Source organism: Chelonoidis abingdonii, chromosome 9 (assembly GCF_003597395.2).
Source record: "Chelonoidis abingdonii isolate Lonesome George chromosome 9, CheloAbing_2.0, whole genome shotgun sequence".
NCBI lineage: Eukaryota > Metazoa > Chordata > Testudines > Testudinidae > Chelonoidis > Chelonoidis abingdonii.
This window is the reverse complement of record NC_133777.1, coordinates 23,249,980-23,265,157: the sequence shown is the minus strand read 5'-3', so window position 1 is coordinate 23,265,157 and position 15,178 is coordinate 23,249,980. Positions and strand designations below refer to the sequence as shown.

General features: G+C 42.1%; 1 protein-coding gene across 3 annotated transcripts in view; it reads left to right on the top strand.

Moving 5' to 3' along the window:
- The first annotated feature begins 3,741 nt into the window (after positions 1-3,741).
- The window catches only part of CIITA (class II major histocompatibility complex transactivator), a 62,143-nt gene continuing 50,706 nt past the window's right edge, over positions 3,742-15,178 (top strand). The window contains exon 1 of one of the 3 annotated variants that reach the window (XM_075069273.1): positions 3,742-4,042. In XM_075069273.1, coding sequence (XP_074925374.1) covers positions 3,742-4,042 — 301 coding nt within the window. Of the gene's footprint in view, positions 4,043-9,766; positions 9,819-10,157; positions 10,349-15,178 lie in introns of those variants that run through there. The other 2 variants (XM_075069274.1, XM_075069275.1) reach the window with 2 other exon arrangements.

Below are 15,178 nucleotides of genomic sequence, written 5' to 3'. Positions count from 1 at the left end.
ACTAAAGGACTAGGGTTAACATTCTAAGGCTGTCACCTCCTGTAACACTATTTAATTCTGGTCCACCCAGTATTGGTGCACAGTTCCATTTCTCAATGTTAGTACATTTCAGTTATTCTTAAAATTTAAAAAATTCTATAAAGCTTAGAGGAAACTAATTATTTTTATTTGCTTATTGATTGTCTTGTATGACAAGGATAAATCATACATCAAAGTTGTGAAATGGGCTACAACTGCAATAAAAATTAAGGTTTCAAAAGTTGAATAAATAGAGGTAGGGAGCACTGAAGATGCTCCTTGCCTGGGATGCTATTTGGTCTAGGGCTGGCCTGGGTACACATGTGCCTTTTTGCTCCCCTCCAAACTACAAATTGAGATTGTGATACAGAAGTTTCACAGAACAAGTACCAAACTGTACTGACCTCTTACCCTCCCCCTGTACTTTGAGCCCAGCTACACTTGCACTTAATTCTATACTACTGGCTGTAAACAACAGGGAATCAACAAGACAGCCAGTGGGAAAACCCCGGAATGTTTATAAGGAAAAGTAAAATGAATTAACTGCATATTTCCCCCAGTTGTCAAGTTAAATACCTTTACTGAAACATATTATCTAATGCCAGTGCAGTTGGCATTAACGCTGCTAGCTAGTAAGCTCTGATTATGTATCTTTCCTATATTTATAAATTCATTTCTGGTAAACTATGTGTTCTGCCAACACCCAAACAATAAACGTTTACCATTCCTTCAAAATACAAAGTACATTATTAATGGAAATTTGCCATCAGCATATCAAATCCGCTTATAAGGTATGCTGGAAATTCCTCGTGATATACTAGTAGCAGCAAACTGAGTCTACAGACACTTACTACTATGAGTAGTCATATTTGAAATCAGTGGGAATATTCATAATACCAAACACTAAGCCCAGCAGTAGCTATATGCAGAATTGAACTCTTAAGTAGCTGGAAAATTTTTGGGTTAGTTTTTATTGCTTTTTCTTAAATGCCACCAGTTTTAATCTATAGCACTGCAGCACGGAGCAAAACACTATGAAACCATAGAGCTCAATAAACTGGAAGTTGTAAAATATAAAAGGGGAGCAGGGTGAGGGACTGAATGGAAAATAAGCCAAGCTTTTTCAAAAAATGGGTGTCATCAGTCCATATTTAGCTTTAGGCACCTATTTTTGTAAATCTGTGCCTGATACAGTGATTTTCACCTTCAAAGATCATAAAGGGTAAAATATATGTATATAAATAATAATATAAAAGATTTAGAAATATTTGTATAAATTATACAAGTTATCAATTACAGCATTTCAATATTTCACTAAAATTGTTAATTTACCTTGAACCTTTAAGTCATCTCTGACAAATGTAGTTCCTACTAGAAGTAGAACAATATATGTCGCAAACTGGTTTGGTCAAATCATACGAATTGGCATACAAATTTAAAATACTGTTGCCTTATTTTTTCTTAATTATTGCAAGATATAGGCTAATATTTGGTTGCAAGGCTCTAGTCTGAAACGCTTGATAGATATTCTAGTAATCAGTTACAAAGCATTCACCGAAGGAAGAATGTAAAAGTATTTATTCTGTGCAGTGCATGTAAAGGGTACATTTACGTATGTAAAGTATAAATCTATAGCTACACTCTTAATATTAGAGTTCTTTACTCCACCTGTAGAAGCATTCGATTTGGGATGCTTTAATCTGGCTCTTGGTGAGTATCTCACATTATGCTCTCATGCAGACTTGCTCTTTCTTTCTGAAATTAAAGGTATCTAAACTGAAAGTACGTGTTCAGTTTTTTTTATCCATAGACATTAGTTAGAAGATAATTGAAAGGACAAAAGATTTTATTTGATCATTTTTAGATATCCAGGGAGAAAGTACATGTGTAATTTTTTCATAGATATTGTTTACAACATACTAGATATTTGTAAAGACAAAGGTAAAACTTTGTTGATGGTGTTTACATGTATCTTTAAGTGTTGTCAGTCTATTGCTTTCCACCAAGGCCATTACTAGCCACCCACAGTACAAAGTCGTGGGAGCAAAGCTGTGGGGGTGGAAAAATGACCGGAGAAAAGGTAGAAGGCGCGAATATGCTTGTTTGCATCAGGTGCCTAAATGCCTGCTTACAGTGATGCTTTCCAGTATATGTGAAAAATTCTGAATTTTTGAAGAAAATACCATATAATTTCTGCAAATCATTCCATGATGTAATCTCCTGGAGCTAAGCCAAGACGGCAATACTAAAAGTGAATCCTTATTAGGCTGAAGTTTCTAGGGCTCAGGTTTTAGTCCCATTTGGAGCTAGATCTCAGGTTCAAATTTGGTGGTTCTAAAATCTCAAAGGTAGCTCTTGAAATATTTCTGACATCTGGGAATATTTAATCTGTAGATTACAAGATCACCTAGTCTGACCATCTGTATGACACAGACGATAGAACTGCCTTGAAATAATTCCTGTTTGAACTAGAGTATCGAAAAGAATTGACACTGTTGGAGAATGTTGTGGATTGGAGAGTCCAAATCAGTTTCTTTAACTTTGAGAGAGAGGAAAAGGAGTTTGATTTTAAGTTATAATTTTGGCTCTTCTTGAATTTATAGGTAACTTTTTTATGTCTGACTTGGAGCATGGTTTTTATTTTTGTATTGTCCTGGCAAATACAGGGCCTGATTCTACCCCCTTACTTAAGCTGAGTAATTACCTTACTTTCCCCTCCATGTATTAGAGATGTAGCCTGCGTAATACCTTAAGCCACCTAGATGCCTATCTGTGCTAATTTGCCAACATGTTTTCTTGAAGTAACGCAGGGTAAAATCCTGTCCCCATTGAAGTTGATGGGAGTTTTGTCACTGACTTTAATAGGGTCAGGATTTCCCTTAGCTGATTTCTCTTATTAGATATAATTGCCTAAGAACAGACCACACGTCAAAATGTTCTAACTTGTACCTATGGGTAAGTGAGAAGATGGAGCTGTGCTAAAGAGGATCCTGATAGGAAGGTAATGGTTTCCAAAATGCTTAGATTGCTATATGATCTTTCAAGCTTTGGTATCTGGTAACTCTGTTCTAAGGTGAGCATATTGTTACGGAAGTAAAAACAAATGCTTTATAACTCTAACTCTCTCTAACTTTCTTTATAACTCTTCAGTGCTTCTGAATGCTGTCCCCAATACCCAGTCACCCTGGTTGAGCATGAGACTGAAGTGAGTTACACTGGAGTCAGCATATGCCCAAATTTCAGACCTCTCCTAGGTGGAGCCAACTATCCCAAAGCTCTACATTTGTTCTGCTTGGAAAGGAAGGTTAGGCTGAGAAACAGTCTCGGAGTGCATCACTAATGAACACAACATATGCCTATAGCCAGGTGTCGCACAGTTTCTAGTTGGGCAAAGGATCCATCTCCCTTATTGTTAGGTAGTTCCATGTTAATACCTCTCCTTCATTACTGAACGTAATGTGGCGTTTAAAACTGCCTGTTTTGGAAAGTGTTTTGGAAACAATGGTTGCAATGAATTTTGTGTGACCGCATCAAGAAGTTGTTGGAAACTTGAATCATAACTTTCATCGAATGAGGAAACACCTCAACAAATGACACAAACCAAAGTATTGTGTTAAAAAAAATTTCACTTCATCTTTTTTTGATGCTGACTGAGTGGATTTTTTTTATTTAACCAGTTGAAATTTTGGCTGAAATCTCTTTAAAACTCTTTAGGCTGCTGTTATGAATCTTTTCAAAGAGATCCTGCCTGGAATCAGAGAAATTCTCTCCAGTGCCACAACTTCTGATGTCCATGCATTGCTCAGCTGCATGTTGGAGAAAGATGTTATATCCAAGGAATACCATCAGACCTTACTCCAGGAAAAAGACAGAGAAGACCTAGCAAGGAAGATATCTCTAACACTTGTGGATAAATGGGACTTGTGTTTGAACACCTTAGTTCCTCTCCGTTGTTTAAAACTGTACACTAAGATGCCACAAGACATCACAGATAATGAGTCATCTCTGGACAGGGGTATAGCTGGTAAGTTTGCTTTTTGTTTTACATTTATTAAACAAAGCTTTTCAAAATTTCTTCCCTTTAATTTCTTCCCTTTGTTGTATGGCTGTTTGATTTGGCACAGTGGTGTAGATGTGCATAGTAACATAATAGATGTAGGATGAGGAAGAGAGACCAAAATGCCATGTGACAATAATTTGAGTTTGTAAAAAAAAAACAAAAAAACCCCCCTCCCTACGGTAGCTAAGTAGATAATTTTAATAATCAAGACCTACTGAAAACATCTCATTTATGCCCCTTTGTAGGATGAGACAGTATGCAATGGGAGCAGAAAGAAGATATTAGAGACTATGATTAGGGCAGTGCTTCTTAAACTGGTACACAGATTCAGGAGCATTTTGCTGGGCTGGTCCATGGTGACATGGTGCAAGCTCCATCTCCTGTAAGTTTCTAGGTTCTTTACTGCAGAACCAGCATGCCCGTTCGGGGCAAACCTAATAGCTTTCTCCAGGGACTGATGCAACCAAAAGTGGGGGAGGAGAGGAGTGCATAAGCATCCATGGGGCTAGAGCCAAAAGCTTCATGAATTAGGCTATGTCTATACTATGTACCTTACAGCGGCACTGCTGTATTGCTACAGCTGTGCCACTGTTAGGTCTCCTATGTAACTGCTCTTTGCCAGTCTGAGAGAGCTCTCCTGCTGGCATAATTAAACCACCTGAAATGAGCAGTGTTAGTAATATCAGCGAGTGAGCCTCTCCTGCCGACATAGGACTTTCCACACCAGCACTTTTGCTGGAGAAACTTATGTCGGTCGGGGTGTGTTGTTTTTTTTCCACACCCCTGACCGACAAATGTTTTCCTGACAAAAGCAGTAGTGTAGACAAAGCCATAGTCAGTGAGGAGCAGCAGGGGGAGACAAAACAAAGAGACCAGTGGATTTGGGTAGGTTAACTAATTTGACTTCCACGGTTGACTCATCACAGGGATGGTGTGCTGTAGGATGGTAGATGGAAGTTGCTCAGATGTTCAGTCTCCTCACCAGTGGCCCCTGCTAGATAAACCTGGCATAAGGAATAATAGAATGACAGCATCCTGGCAAACTTCAAATGTATCCAAAGGGGAAAGACAAGTTCAGTTTGGAGTAGAAATATCAACTCTGAGAGAACATAAAAGGAACAAAAACAGTATTTGATGGAATCAATACTACCACTGCTGAAAGCACCTTCATCCATGGGGTATAGCTGGGTAAATCGTTGTCCCTGCAGGGCATCATTTTGGATACCATTTCTGAGGATGGAATAAAAGTACCAGCTAAGAACAAATTACCAGGAGAAGTTGCCCATCCCTTTACTCTGAAGAAGTATTATTTTACAGATTGTTTGTGAGAGAGGAAATATTAGGTTCCTAATAGGAAATTCTTAAATATATACTTCTACACACAATCAGACTGAATGCAGAGGATTCACACTTGAAATGTAGAGTACCTACAATAAATGTAAGGAAAAGAGATATATTAAAGTTAACCATTCGGGTTTCTGGGTTTTAGCACTTTAATTAATGGGTCTGCACACTTCATTCCCCAAAAAATTTTCTAGAAAAGACCCTATAACTGGCCCCCACTTCTCCTTCTGAAATAATGGCACTTGAAGCTGCTGGACAAGAAAACTTTGCAGCTTCTCCACTTCTGAAAATGTTGGGCAGTCTCCCCATGTTTAGTTCTGACTCTTGCTTTATTGACAACCTCATCGATAGAATTTCACAACTTTCTTTTTCCTGAATGTGTGTACTATCATAGCCGGTATATAAATGGTCTAGAAGAATTAGTTTAATGTCTGTTCCATATGTAGGGTTGGAAGGGACCTCAAGAAATCCTCATGTCCGTCCCCCTTTGCTGAGGCAGGACCAAGTAAACCTCTAAACGCATTAGCTAATATTTCAAATAAATCTCAGCTTTTATGTATTAAATCCATAGTCTATATCCTTCAAATCAAGGAGTTCTGTCTTCTAGCCAGAGGCAGCAGCAACTACAGCAGTTCTCGTGCGGGATCTGAATCTTGACATCCAATCCTTTTGGGCTGAAAAAAGAATCTCTTGATAGCTGGGTAGTAGGGTGACCAGACAGCAAGTGTGAAAAATCGAGACAGGAGGTAGGGGGTCATAGGAGCCTATATAAGAAAAAGATGGGACTGTCCCTATAAAATCGGGACATCTGGTTACCCAACTGGGTGGTCTTGTTTGTAGCCTTAGCTCTGCTTCCAGAGCTCTAATTCGACCAGTGAGGTACAGCTACAACAATAGTTACTGTCACTATTTTACCAAAGTGGAGTGCAGATCTGTATCCTAGTTTTGGTTATAATAGCAAGATGCTAGTCTATTTAAGACAAAATAATAATAAATTCCAAAGTGGGCAGCCAGCACAAGCAAAGCCAATAGAATAAGTATGTAAACAATGGCAGGTAAGATGTAAAAGAGACTAGGAGAGTTAAGAGCCGAATTCACAAAACCTAGTTAGAGAAGTGTTTTAGGAGTATGTCTGAAATAGAAAGTTATGGGCCCACTAATTAACCAGGGGAGTAAAAGGAGCAATCAAAGAGGATAAGGGCACAGACATGGGGAGAGGGGGATTATTAGACATGGAAGGAATTCCCTGCCAGATTTAAAAGACTAGGACTGTTAAACAGGAGATGAATGGGCGTTGACATAACTGATACTACATTGTTTTTTACATTCTTCTATAGGGCAATCCATGTTTATTTCATAATGAAAGTAAAAGAGGAGACTTATTGAAACGGAAAGGTAACAAATTTCAGATTGATAAAAGGAATTTTTTTAATATAAAAATTATTCTCTGGAATTCACTGACCAGACATTAGGGGAAAGAGCTTAGTAGGATTTAAAGAAAAGATAATTTCTTATGGAGAAAAATATCTGCTTTTACACTTGTCAGGATAAACTTATAAAGGGAAGCGTCCTTTCTTTTTCAGGATGTAAGTCGACCCTTGTCCACCTGCCCACCCTCCGCACAAACACTGTTTGCAGAATAGACTTCCCCATGAACATGTCATCACATAACTGACCACTATGGAGGTCTGACTCCTTCCTCTGAAGTGCCTGGTGCTGGCCACGTTGGAGATAGGCTCTTTCTAGATCCTGGTAATACCCATCACCATTGAATCTGAGCACCTCAAGTGCTAACAGATTTATCCTCTTCCACACTTGTGTGGTATGGTAGCATTATCCCCATTTTACAGATGGAGGAATTGAGGCACAGATGATGAGCAACTTGCCTACGGTTACTTGGGAAGTTTGGAATTCAGTTCCCAACTCTGTCACAATCTCCTGATTCCCAGTTCAGTGCCTTAATCATAAAGCCATCCCCAGACTGGTTGACCATTAATCTGATTTCAGCAACTCCCTTCTGCATTTCTCAGTGCATATTGCTTTGTACCAAAATAGGGCTTAGGGCTTGCAAACAGCAATCAATTACCATTAGCTTGAGCAGTTCACTGATTTTGTTCTCAGTTAGTCCTTGTAATGTTTTTCTCTTAATTTCTAGTCTCTGCCTAGCAGTTCCCTTTTCTGTGGTTTCCTGTATAAGGGACTTGTTTCTTTATCACCGGTCTGCACAGGCATAGCTATAAAATATGGAATAGCTGTATCTGAGGAAGTTGTAGCAGCAGCAGGGTGTGGTTGCACTGGGCTGTTTATCTCCTTCCAAAGCTGGGTGGAGCACAAGCATGTAGGAAGCTGCTGGCCTGTCCCCTGTCCCTAGCCTGTCACACTGCACCCAGAGTTTTCCAAGCCCTGGCCCCAGGGCCTAGTTTATTAATTTGAATACAAAACTGGCAACCAAAATAGGATGCAGGGACTCCCAAGAGCCTTTCCCCCTGCTTCACGGCAGGGCCGGCTCTACAGTTTTCGCCGCCGCAAGCAGCACACCGAACTGTGTGCGGGGGTGGGGGCAGGGGCACTCTGTGTGCCCTCAGGGCGGCAGGCGCGTTTCCGCGGCCGCAGCAATTTGGCAGCAGCTTCTATGTTTAGCTGAAACCGCCCCGGACAGCTAAACATAGAAGATGCCGCCGAATTGCCACCACCGTGGAAACACGCCTGCCGCCCTAATGGCACACAGACTGCCCCCAGCCCCCCCCCTGCGGCGGCAATTCGGCGCACTGCTTGGGGGCAAACCAAGGGGGACTGTCACCCCTTGCAGATTGCCACCCCAAGCACCAGCTTGGAATGCTGGTGCCTGGAGCCGGCCCTGCTCCAGGGACTTCCACAGAAGTCCACTTGCTTCCTGCGGCTTCTCTACCCTGTATAGAAAACACCCATCTGAGAAGGGGCAAGTCTCATAGTCAACCATGGCTGCCCCAGGTCATTAAAGGGGCAGACCATCCTATTACATCTGTGTCTAACCAGGGGCGGCTCCAGGCCTCAGCATGCCAAGCGCGTGCTTGGGGCAGCATGCTGCGGGGGGCGCTCTGCTGGTCGCTGGGAGGGCAGCAGGCAGCTCCGGTGGACCTCCCGCAGGCGTGCCTGCGGGAGGTCCACTGGAGCCGTGGGACCAGCAGACCCTTTGCAGACACGTCTGCGGGAGGTCCACCAGAGCCACAGGACCGGCGACTGGCAGAGCGCCCCCTGCGGCGTGCCGCCGTGCTTGGAGCGGCGAAATGGCTAGAGCTGCCCCAGTATCTAACATATCTGTGCTCAGAGAGCCTGAAAAAAGGGCCTAGTTTGATTGGAAAGCGGGAGATACTTCTAGGCATCTGGTTGAGGTCCACAGCAACTGACACAAGTGTTACAGGACAAATACAACATGGGCTCACCAAACTGCCCTGGGGCTGGGACTCCCAGGAAGTAAAAGTCATGGCTACCCTGAAAGCTCCTCTGGGTTGGCTTTAGTTTCAAGTGGGGGAGCTGCTTGAGTTGGGTGCATGAAAGGGGCAGCTGACTGGTCAAGTGAAGGAAAGGCTGTCAGATCCCGCAGCTGGCTGGATGGCAAAGGAGATGCTGAGGGCAGGGGAACTGATGCTGCAGATCCAAGGCTGGCCCCATCTCTCTGCTTTTAATATTCTGTGTGGTGCAGTAAGCCTTCCTCCCTGATGTATCTAGTTGCCCTGCCACAGGAATCTAAAATTCACTCTACTTGCCAGTTTGGGAGCATACATTCAAATCAATAAAGGGACACAGTCATCTTAAAAATGACATTACTCCCTGAAAATTTACATGTTACAGATTCTGTTCTAGTATTGTAACAGTAGGTGGAGAAAATATTTATGCACTGGTACGTTTTAAGGATTATCAGTTTCCCACCTGGGTGGGTCTTTCACACAGCAGAACAAGAAACAAAAAAATTAAGGAAATAGGAAAACATGATTGCAAAAATCACGCAGCCTCACAGCGGTACCAACCATGGGGCTGTTGTAGGTCCTGAAACCACCTTTAACTCTTTAAAATGACTAGCTTTCAAGACTGTGTCCCTCAAACCTGATTGTTGTGTATTTTTTGCCCTTCCAGTGGCTGTGATGAGCCTGAAATCCAGTAGATACAAGTAGCCCTTGATGTAATTTGATCATGTTCCAACAGGTGGCTGTTCAGTTAACACAAATTCTAAATACTACAGATACCATATAGCATGCATGATTCATATATAGTATAATACTTTACATGATCTTTGGCTGCTAGTGGGAGACGCTTGTGCTGGGGAGTGAATCTAAATAGACTGGCATAGTGCCTGGTTTTTAAAATACTTTCACTTTAGCTAGACTGTTGTTGTTGTGACCATTTGGTGAGATGCAAGGTAAGGAGGCTCCCCGTGCTGCTTAATTTACTCTTATTGATGCACTATTTGAAACAATGCAACTTTGGGACAGAGTTGAATTGAACAGGAGTGTAACTGGGCTCTAACTTCTTGGGGAAACTGGTTAAGAAAAGTTTCTTTGGCCCATCAGGGGTCACTTCTTCCCACTGTAACTTATAAATGAGTGTTTGAAAAATTGATTGGGTAACAGGCTTCTCCCCTCCTTTTTTTGAAGTTGAATGGAAGAGAATAAGGGAGGAGAGAATATATTGCGGGTGTTGGTAAAAGATTTTTGTGCTGTGATCTGTGTTAGAAGGAAGTGACTTCCTCTTGCTTTTCACTCTGGGATTCCCCACACTAATTTAACTCCAGCCTCGTTACTTTCTGCTATTATTTATTTGCCCAGAAACATTCTTTCTTTTCCACTTACTTTCATTCTGCACAAGCACTTGCTAATGGTAGCGACTCTGGATTCTGCCCCTGGGAAAGAAGCACAGAGTGAGCGAACAGGGACTGGACAGTTTCTGCAGGTCAGTTTCTCCTTGGCTCCTGACTTCAATGCTGTTGCCCTGACAGAGGGTGGTGCATCTAGGTTTTGCAGAAAGGCTAGATTCTTGGCTCTATGTATCCTTGTGGATATTGCTTGAGAAATTGGTAGAGAGCAGCAGGTGAAGCTGCATTTGCCTATGGGGAGCTCCTGGCTATTTAATCATGCCTCTGGCTTTGTGGTTAGTGATTTTTGGTGGATGGAAAGCTTGCTAGAACACATCGTAATTTTGGGGGCATAAAGGGGGCACTAAGAAATCTATGCAATTTTGAGAGAAAATTAATTTCGAAAGTAAAAGTAGCAGTTCCAGGAAGGTTTCTTTATGGGCAATTACTAAGGGTGTTGCTTATGGGAATTAAACCTTGTGTTTTTGGTAGGTGTGACTGGAGGACTGTGTTTCTCCCAGGCTCTGCCTGCAAGGGCCAATGCAGGCTGCTGCCAAGAAATGAGCTTTCTCAGTGGTATGAGGTGTCCCTTACTGCGTCTGCTAAATGAACTTCATGGTATTGCTGTATTAGAAAACTTTGAACAATAGTGATGGAGAGGAGCCAGAATTCTATTCCCAGATGACACAGTGACTCTAACACATTGGGGGCTGGGGGTGGGGGGGAGAATAACTTCACGTCTGTGCCTGAGTTTAACCAAGATGAAGCTAGTAGCATTTCCCACCTCACAGTGTTGGTGGTAGTGACACTAACCTCATTGTAAAGCACAAAGCTCCTTGCATGGAGTTCCTAAAGAAGCATGAAGTGTAAATTACATCCCCATGGACATGTCTAATGGAGAATGTAACAGGATACACAGCAATCCTCATCCTCAGCAACACCAAGTCCACGTCCTCTGGAGTTACAATAGCCATCTAATAATGCAAAGGTTGCAGCAGGCCATCAGAATGAGATGGGAATCTGCCTCCCTCCAGTGCTCCCTTTATTATGGGTTTCTAGCTAAGCAATCTCATCTCAAAACCTACATGACCTACAACAGAAAGAAGATGACAGAAAGAGACTTCTTGATGTCTTAAGTGTTCAGTATGTGACTTGTGAGTGTTGATGGCTCAGAAACATTCTAGGTGCAGTGCAGCCAGACTGAGGATCAGCAAGTGCAGTTATCATCTGTATTGGAGTGTGGTCAGTATTGTGTATGGCTTGCCTACATGTGTCTATGAATCTTGCTTTGACTTGGATCACCTTCTCATCTTGCATTGTTTGAGTATCAAATATTTCTACAAACAAAGTTTGCTTCATGCAAGCATCAGCTAAAAGCACAATTCACACAACTGAAGTGATCAGTCAAAGTCTGAATGGCAAATTCCAAATGATGAATAATTTCCCTGAACAATTTGCAAATAATCTGTGGCTCAAATATATTAAACTATTAGACTTTCAATAGGAAAGGTAAAAATCATGATCTGATTGCCCAAAATTTGTTTAGAAAAAAATCAATGCATTAGATAAACTGTTAACAAATAGCTTATCCAGATTTAGCATTGATTCCACTGAATGTTAATGGCTTATGGCAAGGCAATGATTAAAGTTGAAGTTGAAGTTTTAGTTTGAATTTGTGCCAGTGTTGTTTTTTTTTCTCCCAGGCAATTTCTTTTGCTGCTCTTCTGATGTTTTCATATCCCTTTTTTGATCCTGTCCTGCATGGAGGGCCTAAGGTTCTTGTTTGCCAATTAATGGCATAAGATATCACAATTACTCATTGTCTGTTTTTTAAGTGTCATGCTGGCAGCAATCCTAATCTCCTAAATGGTGTGCAATGTCTCTTCTGTTTAACATAGATGTTCATAATGACAGGCAGCAGCATGTCTGTAACAAGCACAGGGAAGGATAGTGCCTGTTAACCTCCAGTTCTAGGAGAGGAGTTTTGTTCATTGCATCAATACTTGTTTACTATGAATTGTTACATGGTCATCACATTTCATCAACTAGTCTGTGACAGCTGAAAGTCCAGGTCTTTTCCTCTCTCCTTAAAATGACTTCACCCTTTTCTTTCATTTTACTAACTTGTCTCATCTGCTATGGAGGCACTTTCCTTCACCTACTGACTCCAATCTGCTTCCATCCATGGAGCAGTGCATGGGGAAAGCAAACTCTTAGCAAGCCTTCTGAGGAGCATCAGCCTACTTTTAGAGAGAAGACTGCCTTGTCCCCTCTATGTAATCATGCCTTCTCATTTTATTAACATCAAATGACAGATTAGTAAGGGACATGGTAAATCCTCCATCACTTGGAGTCTTTGAATCAAGACCGAATGTCTTTCTAATAATATAGACTATTGTTCAGCCACAAATTATTGGGTTCAATGCACTGGTTGACATTCAGATGGCCTGTGTTATCTAGGAGGTAACACTAGATCATCATAATGCCCCCTTCTGACCTTAAAATTTGCAAAGGTCCAATCTTCTTGATTAGTCTAACAATATATTAAATGGGTTCACTCAGACTCTTAAATTTTACTTGTTCAATTAATGAATGTATCTTTTTTTTCCTCAGCCTTGCCAGTGATTCTTTAGTTGGCTTTATTGTCCTTTTCTGGTAGCTCTTTTTTTAGCACTAGTCCTGTTAACGTCTTTCAAGCATTATAGTTAAAATCAGTTGCAAGGATCATTATCCAGTGCTTCTTGGAGTGCTGGTAGGGTTGCCATTACCCAGCACTCTGTCAGGCAGGCCTGTTCAGTTGTCAGTGTTGCCCCATGTAATTGAAATCAGAAACTTCTATGTAAAATAAAATGATCTCATTCTGACTTCAGACTTTGCTGCAGAAGGTGCTAGACTGAGCCATGTGTCGGAGGCAGGGTTTGGGAGGCAGGAAACTGAAGGTAAATGTGGCAGAACAGGAGTCTAAACTGGTGTATTCTTGGGGGGGGGGTATAGCATTGTGAAGGGCATTACACAGATGGGGGGCATGAAGTTGGGCTTGGTGAGAGGCAAATGGACAGGGTGCTTGGAGGCAGAGCATGAAGGATTGGGTGCAAGGAAACCTTAGGTCATAGAGGGGGATGTGGGCCTAGAGCACCTGCCTAGTGACCCAGCTTCTGGAGCACAAAGAGATCAGCGTCCCAGCTTTCGTTTGAGTGAACACTGTGGGGACTAGAAAAAGCTTGATCTTGAAGATGTAGTAATCAGTGTCCCAGACAGACAGTCTGCAGATGCAGTCAAACATTAACTTTCCCTGTTCATCTTAACTCTGAATCCTCTGCACTGGGGGAGCCCCCCACCATCACCCAAGCAGAGAACTTATTTGTTGTGGGGCTTGTTGCTGCCATGCTATCATAGTGCTAATAGAATGAACTATCAACCTCCGCCCGCCCCCGCCCCCAAGTTTTCTGCTGTGCAATAGGGTGCACAGCAGCGAGAAGCAAATCCTCTTGAGCCTTCTTTAATTTAAGTTTCTGTAAATCTTTTTAAATCAGAAACAAGCCAATTTTTCAGTTCCTTACTAGCTGTTGTTTGACTACTTGAAGGCATCTTGACTCAGTGGTTGTGGTTGCCTAGGAGGTTTGTGTGGGAGGAAATAGGAATTGCACAAACTGCCTTTGTCTCCAGTGTTGTTAAGAAGACTCTCTTCTGAGGGTATGGCTACACTTGCAGCAGTACAGCGCTGCTGCGGGAGTGCTCCTGCGGCAGCACTTTGAAGTGAAAGTGTGGTTGCAGCGCAGGTACTCCACCTCCCCGTGGGGATTAGCTTGCAGTGCTGGGAGCCGCGCTTCCAGCGCTGGGGCACTGTTTACACTGGCGCTTTGCAGCGCTGTAACTTGTGCTCAGGGGTGTGTTTTTTCACACCCCTGAGTGAGAAAGTTGCAGCGCTGTAAAGTGCCAGTGTAGCCAAGGCCTCATGAGATTACATCTATACTTCAGCCAGGGGTGTAATTTCTGGCTCAGGCAGACATGCCTTCTCTAGCTTTGATTGAGTTAGTGAGCTAAAAATAGCGGTGTAGAATTAAAGTTTGCGTGGGTACATCTACTGGAGCCAGAAATTATCCCTTCCCAGTCCCCTCCCCAACTCCTGGCCGCAGTGTAGATATATCCTGAGTGTGTAAACCCTGGCTGCAGTTAGGTGGGAGGAGGCGGCAGAAAACACCTATGTAAGTCTGCCTTGGACAGTGTCAAAATAATAAATAATTGAACTTCCTGCAATTTATGGGAGCACACAAGGAAGGCCATCTGCCTTGGTCTCCCAGCAGTGTTTATCATAGAATATCAGGGTTGGAAGAGACCTCAGGAGATCATCTAGTCCAACCCCCTGCTGAAAGCAGGACCAAGCCCCAGATAGATTTTTGCCCCAGATCCCTAAATGGCCCCCTAAAGGATTGAACTCACAACCCTGGGTTTAGTAGGCCAATTCTCTAACCACTGAGCTATCCTTCCCCCCCACTGCACTCTGGCTTTATTGTGCTCAGGCACCTACTGGCAAATAAGGTGGCAGAAGTGGGTCCATTTAATTAATGTCTTAGGTCTTCCCAGATAATCCTGGCAATGATTATATAGCTCAAACACCCTACATTTCCCCATATTGAATTGCTGTTAAAATCAGGAAGTGTGAAATGTTTATTCCTCATTATTCCTACTGGAGTGAAGTTGACACACATTACAAATCTGAAATAACAACTCAATACTTCCAGTTTGACAATTTCCAATATAATCAAATCTTTTTACACAGAAACTGCTCAGAGGAAGAAATAAAAAGCTTTCATCTAAAATTTCATATGTTTAGTTGTAAACCAGAGGATGGTTTTTGGAAAGTTTGAGGTTAGTGTGGGTATGAACAGAGAAGTGGTTAAATATCAACTCATCTGTTCACCTAGATT